Below are 18372 nucleotides of genomic sequence, written 5' to 3'. Positions count from 1 at the left end.
CAGTATCTCTGTAGCCTTTAAACGAAACGGGTATTTCTTACATTGATGCTCCTACATATTATCATGCAAGCACCAGAAAGTTACTTTCCATCCCTCATATACTGTGTGCACAGTGCACACCCCATAACCCACACACTGCACATCATTTCAGAGCTCATATCTTTGAACGGGTAAGGACTAGTATAGTACTAATATGACAAACGAAAAGAAAAAAAAAAAGAAAAAAAAACTATAAGCAATATGCACTGTAAGCTATAGAAACATGGAAGATTGAACATGAGAGAAAGAAGACCTCACAACCCTTAGTTGGGTCAAAAGGGGCAGTTCCGTGACCGTGGAGAGCGAAGGTCCGTTTCTCAATGGATTTGTCATCTAGGAGGGTTATTAAACAAATTTGGCCGGGGTGTATTTTTTTAAATGGTTGGGAAAATGTTTGACAGCTAGGGTAATTTTCAGTCTCATTCACCTACACTATAAAGGAAAAAATGCCTACCCAAAAATTTGCTTTAAGTGGGATGTGAGGGGTCAAACTAGGGTTTTTTAATTATTCTGAATCCATTGCAAGCATTTGTTTGGCATGAAAAACATTCCTTGGGCTAAGAACGGACCCTAAAAGACTGTAACAATTGATGACTCATCACTAAACCATAGTTTCCTTAGGCGTTTTTTAGCCCAAGGAATGTTTTTCATGCAAAACAAATGCTTGCAATGGATTCAGAATAATTAAAAACCCCTAGTTTGACCCCTCACATCCCACTTAAAGCAGATTTTTGGGTAGGCATTTTTTCCTTTATAGTGTAGGTGAAGGAGACTGAAAATTACCCTAGCTGTCAAACATTTTCCCAACCATTTTAAAAAATACACCCCGGCCAAATTTGTTTAATAACCCTTCTAGATGACAAATCCATTGAGAAACGGACCTTCGCTCTCCACGGTCACGGAACTGCCCCTTTTGACCTAACTACCTGACCCACCTCCATCCACTTTTATGCATACCCACCCATCTCCACCCACTTTCACCCATCTGCACCCACTTTAACCCACACCGACCCACCTCCACTCCCTATTACCTATTACACAATTACACAATTACACTATTACTTCAGGCTTGGCCCCTAATAAAATAAATACATAAATAAAATATTTATTAGTTTTATGTTATTTTAAAAGCAGTTAAAATAGGCCCGTCAAAATTGCCCGGGACCACTGAAGTAAAGGGGGGTAAATAGTCATAGTCATATCCTATGGCGGTCATTTTTTACCGGGAACACTAAGGGTGTGGGGTGTGAGTATTTTACCCTAAATGATGTTGGTTTGCTTCTGATATGTAGTAATATATCTAAACATAAACACATACAGTAGGCTTACAGCATGTGTGATCATGTGAAAGTTTGTATTTGTCCTACTATACTGCTAATCCCCTCTAGAAGGCAGCATTGTCCCTCACTGAAACTCCCTGTGTAGTAATACAGTTAAAACCTGATTCTATCCCAGATTCGAACCCGGGTTTCCTGGGCGAGCGCTGGAATCTTTACCATTGGGCTAATAGAGCCTGCCTGCTTGCTCAGGGGATAAATGTAATCTTGACCGTGATCAGGTAAAATAAATTGTATCAGATTCTGTGGTGAGACATGACCTTTGATACCATAAATGTCTTAATTCATGGGTTGCATTTGTAGTCCTAAACGGCCATCTTGAGGACCAACACAGGTGTTTCAGTTTGTCTGATTGGCATAGAACTAATGTTCTACGCCAATCAGAACACCTGTGTTGGTCCTCAACATGGCTGGTGTAGGACTACAAATGCAACCCATGAATAGAAGAGCACGAGGACCAAATAAAACCACCCCAATTGTATAAGCTATATTGTACCAGTAAGACTCCCTAATCGGGAGATAAGCGACCGTCAGGTCGCAGCGTGATTTTAGGGCAAAATGTGTAGGAGCAGTGTCCAAAAATGTGGTTGAAAAAAATCGGCCTGATGGTGGCGCTGAGTGTAGACATAGTGTGTACCGATTTGGGTGATTTTAGGGCAAAATCTGTAGGAGCAGTGTCCAAAAATGTGTTCGAAAAAATCGGCCTGAAGGTGGCGCTATATGGGACAGATCCATGTTGATGAGATGAGTGTAGACATACTGGGTAGCGATTTGCGTGATTTTAGGGCAAAATTTTTAGGAGGTAATTTGGTCATTTTTGCAAATTTGGTCATTTTTTACATCTGGGGGTCCCCCAGGGACCTGGGGGTCCCTGGAGCTCCGGGGGTCCTTCGAGGTTGTAGTTTGGCAGGCAAGGAGTGTGTGTGCAAAATCTGGCATGGATCGGGGCAACGGTTGCGGAGATATGAGCAGGGCAAAAGTGTGACATGTGACGTGTGACAGACAGACTGACGGACGGACTGACGGACTCACAGTTTGTGGAGGTTTTGTCAGGTCGCAATTAACATTACATTTTATTTGTTCAAAAGAATTTACATAGTGAGGTAGTTTTTTGAGGTAAATAGTTTTGAGATGCATAAGGCATATAGTGGTCATGGTATTCATTATGGACTTAAAGCACACAATATCACTTATAGTGACCTAATCACAGTATAATGCATTATAACTGTGTTTATATACATTCATACATTATAACAATATTGCTGCAAGCAGTGATAATGGAGCCACACTATAGACTTACATGACAGGAATACACCAGTAAGACTCCCTAATCGGGAGATAAGCGACCGTAGGTCACTTATCTCCACAAATAGGGCAAAAATGTCTTTTGCCAAAATCTTCCTGATCCATGTTGATGACATGAGTGTAGACATACTGTGTAGTGATTTTCGTGATTTTAGGGCAAAATCTGTAGGAGCAGTGTCCAAAAATGTGTTTTTAAAAATCGGCCTGGAGGTGGCGCTATATGGGAGAGATTCATGTTGATGGGATGAGTGTAGACATACTGTGTACCGATTTGCGTGATTTTAGGGCAAAAATTGTAGGAGCAGTGTCCAAAAATGTGTTTTGCAAGAATCGGCCTCATGGTGGCGCTAGAAGAGGGCCATGTGAGAAATGAGGGGTGGGGTCTCCGCGCCGGCAAGGCGGACGAATAGGTACCGGCCCCGGCTGTCCCGGTCGCTCCTAGCCGGAGTTACGGCATTTTATGTGAGCTGCAGTGTAGGGGGTCCTCCACTGGGGGCGCCACCACTTTTGCATCCGTTCTGGAGCACCAGGAGTCGGTGGTCCCCGGGAATTCCCCGTGAGCAGCCCCGTTGGGGTGGTCATTTGGTCAGTTTAGCACATTTGGTCATTTTTTACATCTGGGGGTCCCCCAGGGACCCCCAGATGTCCCTGGAGCTCCGGGGGTCCTTGGAGGTTGTAGTTTGGCAGGTAAGGAACGTGTGTGCAAAATTTGGCATGGATCGGGGCAACAGTTGCGGAGATATGAGCAGGGCAAGAGTGTGACGTGTGAGGTGTGACAGACAGACTGACGGACGGACTGACAGACGGAGTTACTTACACTTTGTGGTGGTTTTGATAGTAAAGTGCGACCTATGGTCGCAATGACAAAAAAACTATAAGCAATATGCACTGTAAGCTATAGAAACATGGAAGATTGAACATGAGAGAAAGAAGACGACCCTGCACCTCCATCCACTTTCATCCACTTCTATGCACACCCACCCACCTCCACCCACTTTCACCCATCTGCACCCACTTTAACCCACCCTCACCCATTTCTACTCCCTCTTACCTATTATACAATTACACAATTACACTATTATTTCAGGCTTGGCCCCTAATAAAATAACCCTTTCCCATGCATTCATATCCGATGGCTTTAATTTTAAGGGTGTGGAATGAGTATTTTACCCTAAATGATGTCTGTTTGCTTCTGTTTAATATTTAACTTTTGACAGAGTAGAGTAAGTCATAGGTGGCCGGATCAGACTGAAACCTTACCCAGATATGTAGTAATATATCTAAACATAAACACATACAGTAGGCTTACAGCATGTGTGATCATGTGAAAGTTTACTGCATTACTGCTAATCCCCTCTAGAAGGCAGCATTGTCCCTCACTGAAACTCCCTGTGTAGTAATACAGTTAAAACCTGATTCTATCCCAGATTCGAACCCGGGTTTCCTGGGCAAGTGCTGGAATCTTTACCATTGGGCTAATAGAGCCTGCCTTGCTTGCTCAGGGGATAAATGTAATCTTGACCGTGATCAGGTAACATAAATTGTATCAGATTCTGTGGTGAGACATGACCTTTGATACCATAAATGTCTTAATTCATGGGTTGCATTTGTAGTCCTAAACGGCCATCTTGAGGACCAACACAGGTGTTTCAGTTTGTCTGATTGGCATAGAACTAATGTTCTACGCCAATCAGAACACCTGTGTTGGTCCTCAACATGGCTGGTGTAGGACTACAAATGCAACCCATGAATAGAAGAGCACGCGGACCAAATGAAACCACCCCAATTGTATAATCTATATTGTATTAACATTACATTTTATTCGTTCAAAGGAATTTACATAGTGAGGTAGTTTTTTGAGGTAAATAGTTTTGAGATGCATAAGGCATAGTGGTCATGGTATTCATTATGGCCACCATGACATTCTTACCCTGATAGTACTATATAAAAAAAAAGAAAACATGAAATATTTTTGTGTCTGTCTGTAGGCATTTGATGGGTTTGTCTTATTGTTGTATTTGATATACAATAACAATAACGCCTCCCCAACTCTTTAGCTGTTTCCTGTTTCTCTCACTGCGCTATTGAATAAAGGCAGGACAAAATAATAAAAGAATTTGACATAATAATTATGTAGGTGTCACATGTGTTTCCAGTTCAACTGTGCTGCCAAACCAATCAAACAACATTATGGGCCATAATGAACCAGAAAGACTGCAGAGCCTAAATTGTCTGAGTTGTAAAATGTAATAATTCAGGAGCACGAAAGAATCAGCATTGATAGGAAGACATTCTCACATTAAGAAGAAAATGGGAGATGTTCATCTCTGCGTGGGCCAATTCTGCTCAGAAAGCGGTGCTGTTCAAACATTGGTCCTCACATGGTATGAGTTTAGCAGGGTCTAATCTCAGGTCTCCACCTCTGGGGTCACCTGGGGTTGGGGTCGCGGGTTGTGGGTCGGGCAAATTGTCAGCAGTTGCGGGTAAGTCTACATCCTCTCTCTTCACTCCGTTTACATCCCCATCCTCCCTCAAGACACCAAGGAGGTCCCAGGAACGAGGCAGCATGTGGCAGGCGAAGACAAGACGTGCCAGCAAAGAGCATGAGACGATGACGAGCAAGGTTAGCAACATTATCAACGTCCTGAAGGGAAACTTCTGGAGGATATCCCCTGTTAGCTCATCCTCCTTCCAACCAGGGAACAGCAGGACAGGGGGGAGGTGGAGGATGGGTTCCCCACACAGAAGTCTCAGCAAGCTCCCCAGGATGAGGCCGGCAGCTGCACCGTAACCATTGGCACGGCTAAAATGCAGGACACAGACGATCTGGGGAAATATCATGCAGATCTGCAGGTCTGAAATCAGCAGCCAGAGAGACAGGACACCTTCCCCGGAGAAGGCCAGACCTGTGCCAGCCAAGCCTGCCAGCAGAACACTTATGCGGATCACCCATGCACACTCCCTGTCTGATGCCTGGAGAGAGAATGGAAAAAGACTCATTAAATCATTTTCAGCTCACCTCGCCTCACCACGCATGCACATACACAAATACACATAAAAACAAGTGCACACACACATGCATAGAGACACAGTAAATGGTTACGTACCTACACAAAGACAAACACAAACGTGCACACATTAGCTCATTCGCAGAGACAATTAAGCACATGATACTGTCCACAATTTTCAAACCTGTTTCCGGAGAAGGTTCTTGTAGATATTATGAGTGAACAGGGAGGCAATGGAAAGCAGGACCGAGTCCGTGGAAGACATGGCAGCGGCACTTATGGCTCCGATACCCAACACCGACACAAAGTATGGGGTGAAGTTTTGCAGGGCCAGCGGCAGCACATTCCCTGCCTCCCCACGCTCAAACGGAGGTGGAAGACCGTACTCTGTCTGGTTCCAGTCTGAGAAGATCAACTTCAACATGTTTGTGTCTCATACAAGGACCAGCAGAGGGCAGTACGTTGACAAAATATATGTTTTTTATCATTGATCATCATGATGACAACAATTAGGAAATAAAGACTTAAAGTTATACCATGTAACTTTTTTTATAAAACAAATCTTAAAATGGTCCTAGCTGTTAAATCGCTAAAGTTTTAGAACCCCCACTCCGTTATTGCCAGACCCAGGGGGTCGGCCTACATAAGGCTTTGTCTGTCGGTCGGTCGGTCGGTCCCTCTTTTCCTCTGATTGCCTTGAGTGCCGTCACCTGTACAGGACCAGCTGAGTTGAGTTGGCTGACGAGCTGCTGACACTATAAATTCCTCAGCCCATCTACAAGCTCACAAACATTTCCAGCTGCTCAGCCTATACAATCCTGTGTGTTCATGTGTTAGTTCAGTGCCATACTAGTCAAAACAGCCGATCTACAAGCTCACTACGCTTTGTTGCTGAGACTATAAAATCCTGTGTGTTCATGTGTTAGTTCAGTGCCATACTACTTTTCATTGCGGGTCTGGCACAACCAGGTGACCTGGTCTAGTTTTCAGCTTCTAAAGCCTTCTCTTTATATGTTTTCTATGATCCCTGCCCGGGACCGGTTTTCACGGAAAAATTGCGTCATCACACTACCGGCCAATCACAGCGAGGGTTATACACTGCCGGCCAATCACAGCACAGAACATACACTGCCGGGCTCTCTGGTGGGTTTAGGAAACACGCCTTCAGGAAGTACACTGCAGTGTTTACACTGGAGGAGTCTAGCATGTAACTCCCCAACCGCTGCTCGTAGAAGGACACGGGAGACCTCATTGAAAGCGTCTCGGCGAGGCGGACGCGGTGGTCTGACGGCCCGGTCCGCGAGCGAAAAACGGACGAAAAAAGCAAGCGCGACCGCGGTTTGCTATACTGCTACAGACCACCAGTTGAGCAACTTACACAGTATAGCTTTAAGATCTTGGGCTCTATTTTGATTGTCTGAAGTACCATTTCTTATGTCTTAACTTAAAGGGCCACTTCACCTCTGGGACAACCCGATCTTATTTTATTGTTGTTTGGGACACGATCAACACAATCCTGAGTTATTTTTTGTGTTCAATCTGTGTTTTTAGATATTTTGGTATTTCAGCATGTACAACAATAAAATAAGATAGGGTTGTCCCAGAGGTGAAGTGGGCCTTTAAGCTAGGCCTGTCCATACTGAAAAGCTTTACCGCTAATTAGAGTTCGGAAAGCTGCACGTCGGAAAGTCTCTCCGACGAAGGGTTTGGTGGTCGGAGACAGTATGGACAGGCCTTTAACACAACGGAAGCCAAGGTTTCTAACATTTCTAGCTGTTGCTGCTGCGCCGTTCACTTACGCTTTATTTTGAAGAGCCTCGGAAGCTTCGTGCGTGTGCACGTGAGTGTCCACTGACGATTGAGGAAGATAATCCATTTGTTTACAAACGCTCGCGAAACTAAAATCCAAACCGGGGCCGACCATCGCGGTAAAGTGTCGCCGTGAAAACAGGCAGATCTCTGCTTCCTTGGTGTTCTTTGCACCTTATTCATAGATAAAGCTGTTTTTATGTTTCAGCATAGAATGGAAGTGTATGCAGCCTAGATCCTCCATTTTGTTTCTGTGCGAGCCACGGTATGACGTATGGACCAGGGTCTTTCACAGGGCACATAGCATGCGCGCAGCTGCACGCTGCACAGTTAACCCTTTATGTCGTTATTCAACGGGATAACAGATTTTTGGCACAGCGACCTCCAGTGGCCTTATCCTGTTACTGAACGAGTTTGGCTCTGTGGGTGTTAAGTTAAGGCATAGCAGCTGGTACTAGACACTCAAAATACAGCCCACTGCCATTCTTTAACAGTGTGTGTAATCAATGTGTGCTTTCATAACGTACCTGCAGTGGAAGCCACTGCTCCTATGATGACTGAGGGAATTCCCAAGATGAGACATGGCAGAGCTGCAGCGAAGCAGGTGATCTGAGCCTGAGCAGTTGATGCAGCCGAAAGGATCCTCTGGTAGAAGGCCTGGTAGCACAGTCCTCCCAGAGACTGCATCATGCATACACACACACACACACACACACACACACACACACACACACACACACACACACACACACACACACACACACACACACACACACACACACACACACACACACACACACACACCTTAACTCATTTAATGCCCCAGACATGAAAGGGTTAATTGCACAGAGCGCCAGGAAATCGAGAAGATGGCTGCCTCTATGCTTGTGCTATTTTAGCAAGTAAACCTGCCAGCCTTGGCATCAAAAGTATTTTTTTTTTTCGAGTAAATGAAGTGCAAAGATGTCAAGATCCATTGTTTTGTATGGAAGCGCGGCATTTGCGTGCACGTGGACGTGCGATGTAAACAAATCGCAGAGTTCACCAGTGCCAGATGGATAGCCCGGACCTCACGGTAAGTCGTGCCACATTTAGCCTACTATATACAGTATATAGCGCGAGTATATGCGGGATCAGCACTCCGGAACTCGTCTAATATTTTGCGAGTATACGCGGGATCAGCATTAAATAGTTATTAGTAGAGCCTGTCCTTCCAGCGCTACGACCAACTGGAAACTCCCCCCTGTCAGGTGATAAGAAGCTGCTTGGAGTCCTCGTGCATTGAAGGAAGCAGGAGGTCAGTCCGTTGCTCTCCCCAGGTTGGCAGAGGGAGTGTAGCGCCTCGGATTACATTAGACAATTGACAATGGAATGGGTGAAAAAAGTGGGTTACAAAAATCGTATAGAATAAAATAATACAAAAAACACAAGCAGATACTAAAAAAGCAACAACAAACCAATGAGACTAATTCATCCATCCATTTTCCAGCATCCTCCATCTTCAGCTCACCCAGCCAGGAAGGGTATTGTAAAGGTGTAAGCGTGACATTAGATGATGATGATGATGATGACGACGATGGGTTGAGAAACAGGAAGGGAACACAGAGCCACTGGAGAGAGATGAAAGAAAGAAAGAAAGAAAGAAAGAAAGAAAAGAAAGAAAGAAAGAAAGAAAGAAAGAAAGATTACATGTAAATAAAAAAATATACATACATTTGAAAAACTGCATCAAAAGTAATTTTAGTCTTGTCCTTATTAGGCAAATCATATAAAGGGTAGTATATTTCCAGTAGTCGCATCCAAGCCGTGCGGTAAGTACTGGGAGCTGATGGCAGTTGTTGCACTCCACCTCAGCATTCCGTCCCCCAGGGGTCTAGCACATTGGCTGATATAGACAATAAGCCTCTCCAACCTAGACCCCGAAGTGACGTTGACTGCTGAGGCTGTTTGCAATCGGCAGTATTCACCATGCTGATGAAGATGATCACGAGCTGGATGACATCAGTGTAGGCAACCGAATAAAACCCTCCCAGTAGTGTGTAGATGACGGCAACGGCTGCAGACACGATGATGGAGTAGGACGAAGGAAGATCAAGGATCACACTGACTGTCCCACCTGTAAAAATGCACAATACATCAGTGTTTGAACGGTTGAATGTACCATTGTAAAGTGATGTAGCCTATATACCTCGTAAAGATATTCTCATTGTTTCATTCTAATGTGGGACACAAGGTTAAAAAAGGTTATAGATTTTGGGCAGTACGGGGGTGTTGATGATGCTCCCTAAACACAGCCAAGACTAATTCAGAGCAGGTTAGTGTTCACCAGGACTCAAGGAATATCCTTTTTACATGATTTTATCGGCCCTTCGGCCTTCTTCAGCGTTGCATGCAACGCTGAAGAAGGCCGAAGGGCCGAAACGCGTCCGTACACTGTCCATTGAGGTAAATAAAATCATGTAAAAAGGATATTCCTTGAGTGCTGGCGACTACTTCTTTCTCATTATGCTTCTTTGAGCCGTGCACCTAAAAGCCTTCATCTAACTTGGAGTGTTGCGGGCTGTCTGCTTTATTGCAGATACCTTTCTCTACTAGTGTTCACCAGGGGCGACAGGGTAGCCGTCACCCGCATCCGCAGGTTAGCGTTCCCCCGCGTCAGAACAACAGGACATTAAAATATGGATAGTCGGTATACTCAGAGTACACAAATGATCACTAACCCAAGGCTACCAAGATCCAGGCCGCCCAAAGCAGGTCACATATCAGAATGGGAAGCAGAAGGATGGTGGTGATACTGTTGCCATAACGACGATGAAAAGGATCCATCATTGTCACAAACCTCTGTGACCTCATTGGCTTGGCAAAGAACAAGCCTCCTGTTGGGACAAAGCATGAGTATGATTTGAAACACGGGTGCACACCAAACACCTGCGGTAGAAGATGTTTCTAACACCAGACAACAACAATGCCAATGATTGGAGGATAATCCATGTTCATGGTCATGACAGTGCTGGCAAAGAGAAAGGCTAACATCGGAGAAGAACACTGCCGCAGACTTAAAAGAAATGCACAGCCAAATTAAAACACTTATGTAACAGAAATGTCTAAGGCCATGCGGTTGCAACCAGGGGTGTCGCACCAAAATCTGGGCCCTGGGTACAAGGACTCCCTGCGAGGCCCTCATGAATGTTCTTCATGGGGGAGGGGGTTTAACCAGTGTTCGAGTTATACTCCCAGAGCTATGGGGGCCCTACATGGGGGGGGGGGGGTCATGCACGCGCGCGAAATTGGCGTTTTTTTGCGGTTTTGATCGCGTTTTTATCGCATTTTATTCGGGTTTCCGCTGGGTTTTTTTTGCTAAAAAATCGGGAACGGCACACTACACTTTCCCTTTGCCCCTTTCCACATGCACCAGCCAGCAAGATAGTCTATATAGTTATAGTAGATGGAATTCTTGGTACCAACACTCCAACAGACAGACAACACCAGTATCATATAATCATTCAGTTCCAAAAGCTTTTCAGTTATCTACTTAATTTTACACCACTGTTCTACTACAGCAAGCATTATGGTATTGCTTCCCAAACGTTTTAGCCCGTGAACCAAGAGAAACTAAATCCAAACAAGTAGAAGTGAAAATAGCCGATCTACAAGCTCACAAGGAGTCGCTTCGCGCTGCGTTGTGAACTTCTAGATCTGCTATTTTCAGGACCCATACAATGTGTCCACAACGCTAGCCAAAACAGTGTTAGCTAGCAGCATAGCATCCATCATTACTCCAACTCTAATATAGCCACGACTCACTCACCAATTGTTGACTGAGTGACGATGAGACGAGCAGGACGATGTTTAATGCCTTTATAGCCTACATGGTCTTGTCTTGGTGTTTTGTTATATTCCTTTATGCCTGTGTTGTTAATTTCACCACGAGTCCATCAGGGCGCAAGATACGCACTGACGACAGAGTGGACGACCGTTAAAGGCTCGTCCTATGAAAGCCATTTCCTCTCTGCACAGAAGCGCATTTCAAAACAAGAGTCTATATTTTATTTTTTTCATCTATACAATCGATCATTCAACATGTTTATTTTGAAATTGTCCTGGAAAATAGTAGCCAAATAGCACCTACATGCCACTGAGAGGTTACGTTTGTGTTGATGAGAGCCAGAGAGCGCAGGGGAGAAAAAAAAAAAAAAAAAAAAACACTTGGGAAAAAAAAGAGACCCCATAGGGGTTTTTGACTATGGGGTCCCAGACTTTATCTATGGGGGCTAAGCCCCCATTGGCCAACACATAACTCGAACCCTGGGTTTAACCCATTTAGCCTGGGAACACATTATTTTGTGCGTTAACTATTGAAAAATAGCAGATACAAGCTCACAGCGCGGCACCGAGTGCAGCGCTGCGAGCTTGTAGATCTTTGAATATTTCAAATCCTTCAAAGGTTTTTTGAAAAACCTATTTCTATGTCAGTGGTGCTCAAACTTTTTCATGTGAAGGACCCCCAAAATGATATGTGTTTGGCCATGGTCCTCTATCTCAAAATATTTAGTTCCAGGGTCCCCCCAGAAGCAAAATTTGCATTACAAATGTTCGCTTAAAAAATACATATATTCAAGATTTGCACACATTTTCACAACTTGCAAAAAAATAGCAGATATACAAGCTCACAGCGCTGCACTCGGTGCCGCACTGTGAACTTTTATATCTGCTATTTTTCAATAGCTAAAGCTATAAAATAATTTGTAACTCAGTCCCCCCTCCCCCTCCCCCTTGTGATGCCCCTGGAGGAGGCGCGTCTGAGGTCTGTCCTGGACATGTGTCACTGGACATAAAAACCAACAACATTTTTTATGGAAACACAGGAAACACAAAACGGACAGAAACGTAAAAGTATTTCTCCCCTTCAATAATACCAGCAGTTGGTATTGTATTTTATATAGTTATTATCATTGATTAGTCACCTTTACAATAAAGTGTAACTTGAAAAGATCGTGCAATTGTTGGATGAGAAACACAGCTAAACGGGTGGGCAGTGGTGTAAGTAAACATTTCAGGTTCAGGTTCAGGTTCAGGTTCGGTTTATTAGTCAAATGCGTATCCATACAAGTACAGACAAACAATGAAATGCTTGTGCCAAGAGCACTCTCAGCCTTATTGCACACAAAACAATACGACAACAACAGGTCACCCAGGACAACCCAAAAAACAACAAAACAACCATACAGTGTGACAGTGTACAGTTTAAAAACTGCGTATATTGTACATGACTACCTACGTCTCGCTTCCATCTCTTCGTTAAGCAGCCTGATTGCTTGAGCATAAAAACTATTACTGAAACGGGTGGTGTGAGATTTGATGCTCTGGTAACGTTTTTTTGAAGGGAGGAGATAGAACAGGGAATGGGCGGGATGACAGCTGTCCTTTAAGATGTTCTCTGTCTTTTTCTTACAGCGTGTGTTATAGATTGTGTGTAGCTGTGGTAATTCTGTGCCAATGATTTTGGCAGCTCTCTTCACAATTCTCTGTAACTGTTTACTGTCTTGAGCAGTCACGTTACCAAACCACACTGTTATGCATCCTGTCAATACACTTTCTATGGTACAGCGATAGAAATTAACAAGAGCCTTGGTGCTTAGGCCAAATCTCCTGAGGCGCCGCAGAAAGTACAATCGCTGCTGCGCTTTCTTAAGGATACCTTCGCTGTTTTGAGACCATGTGAGTGAGTTTGTTATGTGAACACCCAGGAATTTGAAACTGTCCACTATGTCTACAGGTGAACCATTTATGGTTACGGGACTGTGATTGACTTCAGATTTCCTAAAGTCAACGATGATCTCTTTTGTTTTACTAACATTTAGAGAGAGATTGTTATTCTGGCACCATAGGGTTAGCTCTTCAATTTCCCTCCTATAGGCCCTCTCATCATCGTTGGATATTAGTCCTATAACCGTGGTGTCATCTGCAAATTTGAGAATAGAATTATTTCCACACCTGGCAACACAGTCATAGGTGAACAGACTATACAACAAGGGACTGAGGCAACAGCCCTGGGGCGCTCCAGTCCTGGTCAATATCTTAGATGAATGCTTGTTCCCTATTCGTACAGATTGTGGCCTGCCTGTCAAAAAGTCAAACAGCCAGTTGCAGATACTACTGCCCAGACCAAGACCTCTGAGTTTCAACACAAGCTTAGATGGTACAATCGTGTTAAAGGCAGAGCTATAATCTATGAAGAGTAGTCTGACATAAGAGTTCTTATTCTCCAGATGTTTCAAGGCAATGTGTAGTGCGAGAGAAATAGCATCATCGACTGATCTATTAGCACAGTATGCAAACTGTAATGGATCAGTATTGGCAGGGATAATGTGCGTTATATGTGATATAACCATTTTTTCCAGACACTTCATAAGAACAGAGGTCAAAGCCACAGGGCGATAATCATTAAGACAGGTGACAGGATTTTTCTTTGCTATGGGTACAATTATGGTTTCCTTGAAACACAACGGCACCACACACAATGACAGGGACATATTGAAAATGTCAGTAAAGACTCCCGAAAGCTGGTCAAAACACAACTTAAGGACACGTGAGGCAATCCCATCAGGACCGGCCGCCTTATGAGTCCCAACGCTTTTAAAAGTTTTACTCACATCTCGTTGTGTCACCTGCAGCTCCACCGCACCGGGTGTACCCCGCACCGGTGTAACTGGGTCCGTGTTGTGAGATTCAAAGCGGGCGAAAAAGTTATTCAATTCGTCTGGTAGAGAGTCCGAGGTGTTAATAACAGCCGGCTTCGGTTTGTAATCCGTAATCGCCTGCAGCCCTCTCCACATACGCCGTGCGTCACAGCCACTATAGTTGTTCTCCAGTTTGTCCCTATATTGTCTCTTAGCGTCTCTGATCGCCCTCCTCAGGTCGTATCTGGATTTTTTGTACCGTTCCTCGTCCCCAGATTGAAAAGCGGCTCGGCGCTCCCTCAACTTCAGACGAGTATCCTGGTTCATCCACGGCTTCTCGTTGGGATAGGAGCGAACGGTTCGCGCTGGGATGCAATTTTCCACACAGAATTTAACATAGCTGGTGACAGTGTCAGCATAGTTATCCAAACTTGTGGCTGAGTCTTTGAAGATGGACCATTCTGTCGCTTCAAAGCAGCCCTGGAGTTTAGATACATTATCTGTGGACCAGCACTGTACAGACCTCACCCTGGGTTGCTCGCTCTTCATCCTCTGCTTGTAGGCAGGTAGTAGTAGCACCGCATGGTGGTCAGATCTCCCAAAGTGGGGCCCGTTGGACCGCTTTGTAGGCATCCTTGATGGTTACCTTAAGTACTGTACTTAAGTACAATTAAGTACACCTGCTTGACAGGTGTGTGCTAACAGGTCACTGACAGGTGTGTTGCGTGCGGGGGGGGGGGGGGGGGGGGGGGGTGAGACAGTGAGAGTCTCACCCCCCCCAGTGAGAGGTCGCTTGAGCATGGCTCCAGCAACTTTGCCGGGCACACAATCACCCCACGTCAATCACAAGCACCTGTCAATTGTGTGCCCAGTGCGCTTGTGGGAAGGAAGTTATGATATATTCAGTCCAGCCGTCATTCAGGGCCCCTCGTCCGGTCGGAAAGTCGTCCGTGTTGGCTCATGGATAACTGGCGATATTTTACAAAGTACACATTTTCATCCATAACTTTCAAATGGATATGACACTATAGGACAATGTCTTTCTCCCAGGCTGAGGAATACATTATTGGGTGAGTACACAAGTAACGCGCAACACTTTAGTGCCGCGCAGATTAGCTGCTAACCGCCGCGGATAGGGACCGTACAGACATTCTAGGACTAATTTTAAGTGTGCTTTCTTTTTGGTTATATTTTAAACTATGCCGTTCTTGTTACTATATTTTGTTTACTACTCACTCCTCACTATTAGTCCTTATATTTACATGTGAACATCAGCCTATGCTTTTTGTGTTTTTGTTTTTACCGCAGGGCTTCTTCATCTTTGTCATTAAAAACGTATAATTGACATTGAGGAGTCTATTTCTTCATGAAGAAGCCATGGTTGTCGTTGGATGCTTCGTGCCTGACTGCGGTTTCCAGACTGGCGACGTGTCAGAAGCTCTCGCCATTGCTCTGTTGACAAATCATGGACTTGCCCATCAGAGTGCGCCATCTGTCATGGCCGCCCCGGCCCAGGCCCCGACCCCTCTGGGCCCAAAACTGTGTGTCCATCGAGGAATGGAACGTGTTCATCCGTCGTTGGGACATCTTCTGCACCGGCTCGGGCATTGGAGCTGCCCAGGCCCCTTTCCAGCTATTCCAGTGCGCTGGGCCCGAACTTGGTGACAGCCTGCTTAAAGCCAATCCCACCGTCACGTCAGGGACTCTGCAGGATCTCATCGCCGCCATGCGTTCTCTAGCACTCATTCCAGTCGCCACATGTGTACTGTGCACCAAACTGCTTCAGTTTCGCCAGGAATGCAACGAGACCTTCCGTGCCTTCACTGCCAGGGTGCGGGGGAGAGCAGAGACATTTGCCTGCCTACGTTGCGGTATGTGGGTGTGGCGCGGCCGTGGACTATACCGACCACATTATCCGCGATGTTCCACTTAATGGGATTTATGACTCTGACATACGCCGCGAGGCGCTGGGAACACCTGACATTCTGAAATTGCCAGTTAACGACGTAGTTGCACTTGTCGAGAACAAAGAGATGGCTCGTAATGCTCTCCCATCCTCGGCCCTGTCGGCCATGTCGTCGTTCCAGCGCTTAAAGAAAGGCCCACAGGTGAGCCCCACCCCGACCCTAGGCCCAGCGGACAAGGCGGGCTTCTTCATCTTTGTCATTAAAAACTTATAATTGACATTGAGGAGTCTATTTCTTCAGGGTTGGCTAAAGGGCCTTTCTGTGTGGAGTTTGCGTGTTCTCCCCTTGTCCCCTAGGGTACTCTCCCTATACTGTCTCCGCCTGGTCAGCTGGGGAAGGGAAAGGAATAAAGTTTACCTTCCACACGCTACATCCTACCCCCATCATTTAAGCACTCCAATCAATGACAATTTTGTGACCTCCACCTACATGCCAGCCAGTTTGAATATAAGACATGTCAATATAAAATGTAATAAATGTCAGGATGCTTTTCATTGAATTTGGAATGAACAAGAATCATGTTTCTTACCTATGATGAAAGTGAATAAAAAGGCAAAGGGTGCTAAGGCCCAGATAAGACCACGAGAGGGAGTGTAGACAGCCTCGGCAGTTCCCAAAATGTAGCCTCCTCCGACCCAGGTAGCTGATCCCACGCACACACGCACGCACGCACGCACGCACACACACACACACACACACACACACACACACACACACACACACACACACCTTAATTAGTTATTAGTAAAGGTGGTGCCATAGTTTTGTACTTTATGGGTACAAAACTATGTAGCACACTGCTACAAATGCAGATGGAACGACGCATGCCCAGTACAGGCGGTGGTTTCAGAGATGTCAAAAATGTGGGCACTGTTTCACCCGTATATGCCCATGGTGTTCCATGCGTTCCGACAAAAAACAAACACAACTTAGACGTCCTTACCTGTCATTGTGAAGACTCCAATCCAAAGGCTGATGTTGCGTCCCCCTAGTATGGTGACGTGAGTCCTGGAGCCCACACATTTCTTCTCCTCCGCTCTGGATTTCTTAGAGGCCCAGATGCCCATTGCCAGGATCAGAGCATAGAAGACCAACAGTCCTACCAACCCACCTATGTCTAGAGCCATTGTCACACTGTAGACAGACAGACACTTTATTAATCCCAAAATAAATGTGTGCCATACGGGGACTGCCCATAAGTCCGAAGGTTCATTAGTCCGAAGGTTCATTAGTCCGAATTTAGTTAGGGTTACTGAGGTTAGGGTTAGGCATAGTATTCTTAACAAATTCGGACTAATGAACCTTCGGGCTATTGCCATGGCACCGTGCCATACATTTGCCATACATTCATACATACAGATTGTCAATAAAAGAAGCATTACAAAAAGAAACGATGCTAAGTAAAAAGAATATATATAGGCCTATAGATTTGTTTTTCTTCCCTGTTTTGCCTTTATATTTTTTATGGAGAATGGACCACTCCATTCCCATTGAAAAGCAGAATTACATTCATATGTCGATTTAAACTTCCAAGTCAGAGAAGGTAAAAGAATAGCTATTATATTATATATATTATAAATATATAAAACACAACTATAACTACATTACATTTTGCTAACTTACCGTGTCAATAATGCACACCGCTAAAAATGCAGATGGATCAAATAACCAGGTGAATGATGGATGTATGGTGAACTACAGTAAATATGCAGAAGCCCTAACCCTAACCCTTAGCCTATAGGACGGACAGAGCAGGACCTGAGACACACCCACATAGAGTCTCCATGCAGAGCTATCCTTGCACTGGAATACCAGTATAGTATAGTGTCTTATAAAGATAAAGGCACTATATAAATGCACCATTTACCATTTTGTCATGCATTAGGTGCAAGACTTGTCACAAGTACCTAAATATACTTAGCCTCTCTGTATCTTCTTATGTAGGCCTCAGAGTGTATATAAGAGAGTTACGTCACACTTTGAACTCGCCGCAGACCGGAAGTGGCGTCGCATGGAGCCTGTTCTCATTCTTATCGAGGCTCTGCTGCTCTCCTGCCCGTCCGCGGACGGGCTGAAGAGCAGCAGAGGCTAGCTAGGAATGAGAACAGGCTCCATGCGTGCGCAAGTGCGCATGCGTAAGCTTCCCACCATAGAGTAAATAGGCTTTCCACGCTTACTATGGGAGTCGACGTAAGTGACGTAACTCTCTTATATACACTCTGGTAGG

At 45.0% G+C, this 18372-nt stretch overlaps 1 protein-coding gene across 1 annotated transcript; it reads right to left on the bottom strand.

Annotated features, from left to right (window-relative positions):
• Positions 1-5027: 5027 nt before the first annotated feature.
• On the bottom strand, positions 5028-15497 carry LOC308292902 (high-affinity choline transporter 1-like; the record flags this gene model as incomplete). Its single annotated transcript, XM_080735325.1, has 7 exons — positions 5028-5654; positions 5874-6091; positions 8026-8179; positions 8956-9108; positions 9466-9614; positions 10219-10374; positions 15482-15497. The coding sequence occupies 7 exons, from the start codon at positions 15495-15497 to the stop codon at positions 5028-5030; spliced, it is 1473 nt and encodes a 490-aa protein (XP_080591451.1).
• Positions 15498-18372: the final 2875 nt, after the last annotated feature.

This window comes from Nannobrachium achirus (genome assembly GCF_963921795.1).
Source record: "Nannobrachium achirus genome assembly, chromosome: 10".
NCBI classification, from domain to species: Eukaryota; Metazoa; Chordata; class Actinopteri; order Myctophiformes; family Myctophidae; genus Nannobrachium; species Nannobrachium achirus.
This window is presented reverse-complemented; position numbering and strand designations above follow the sequence as displayed.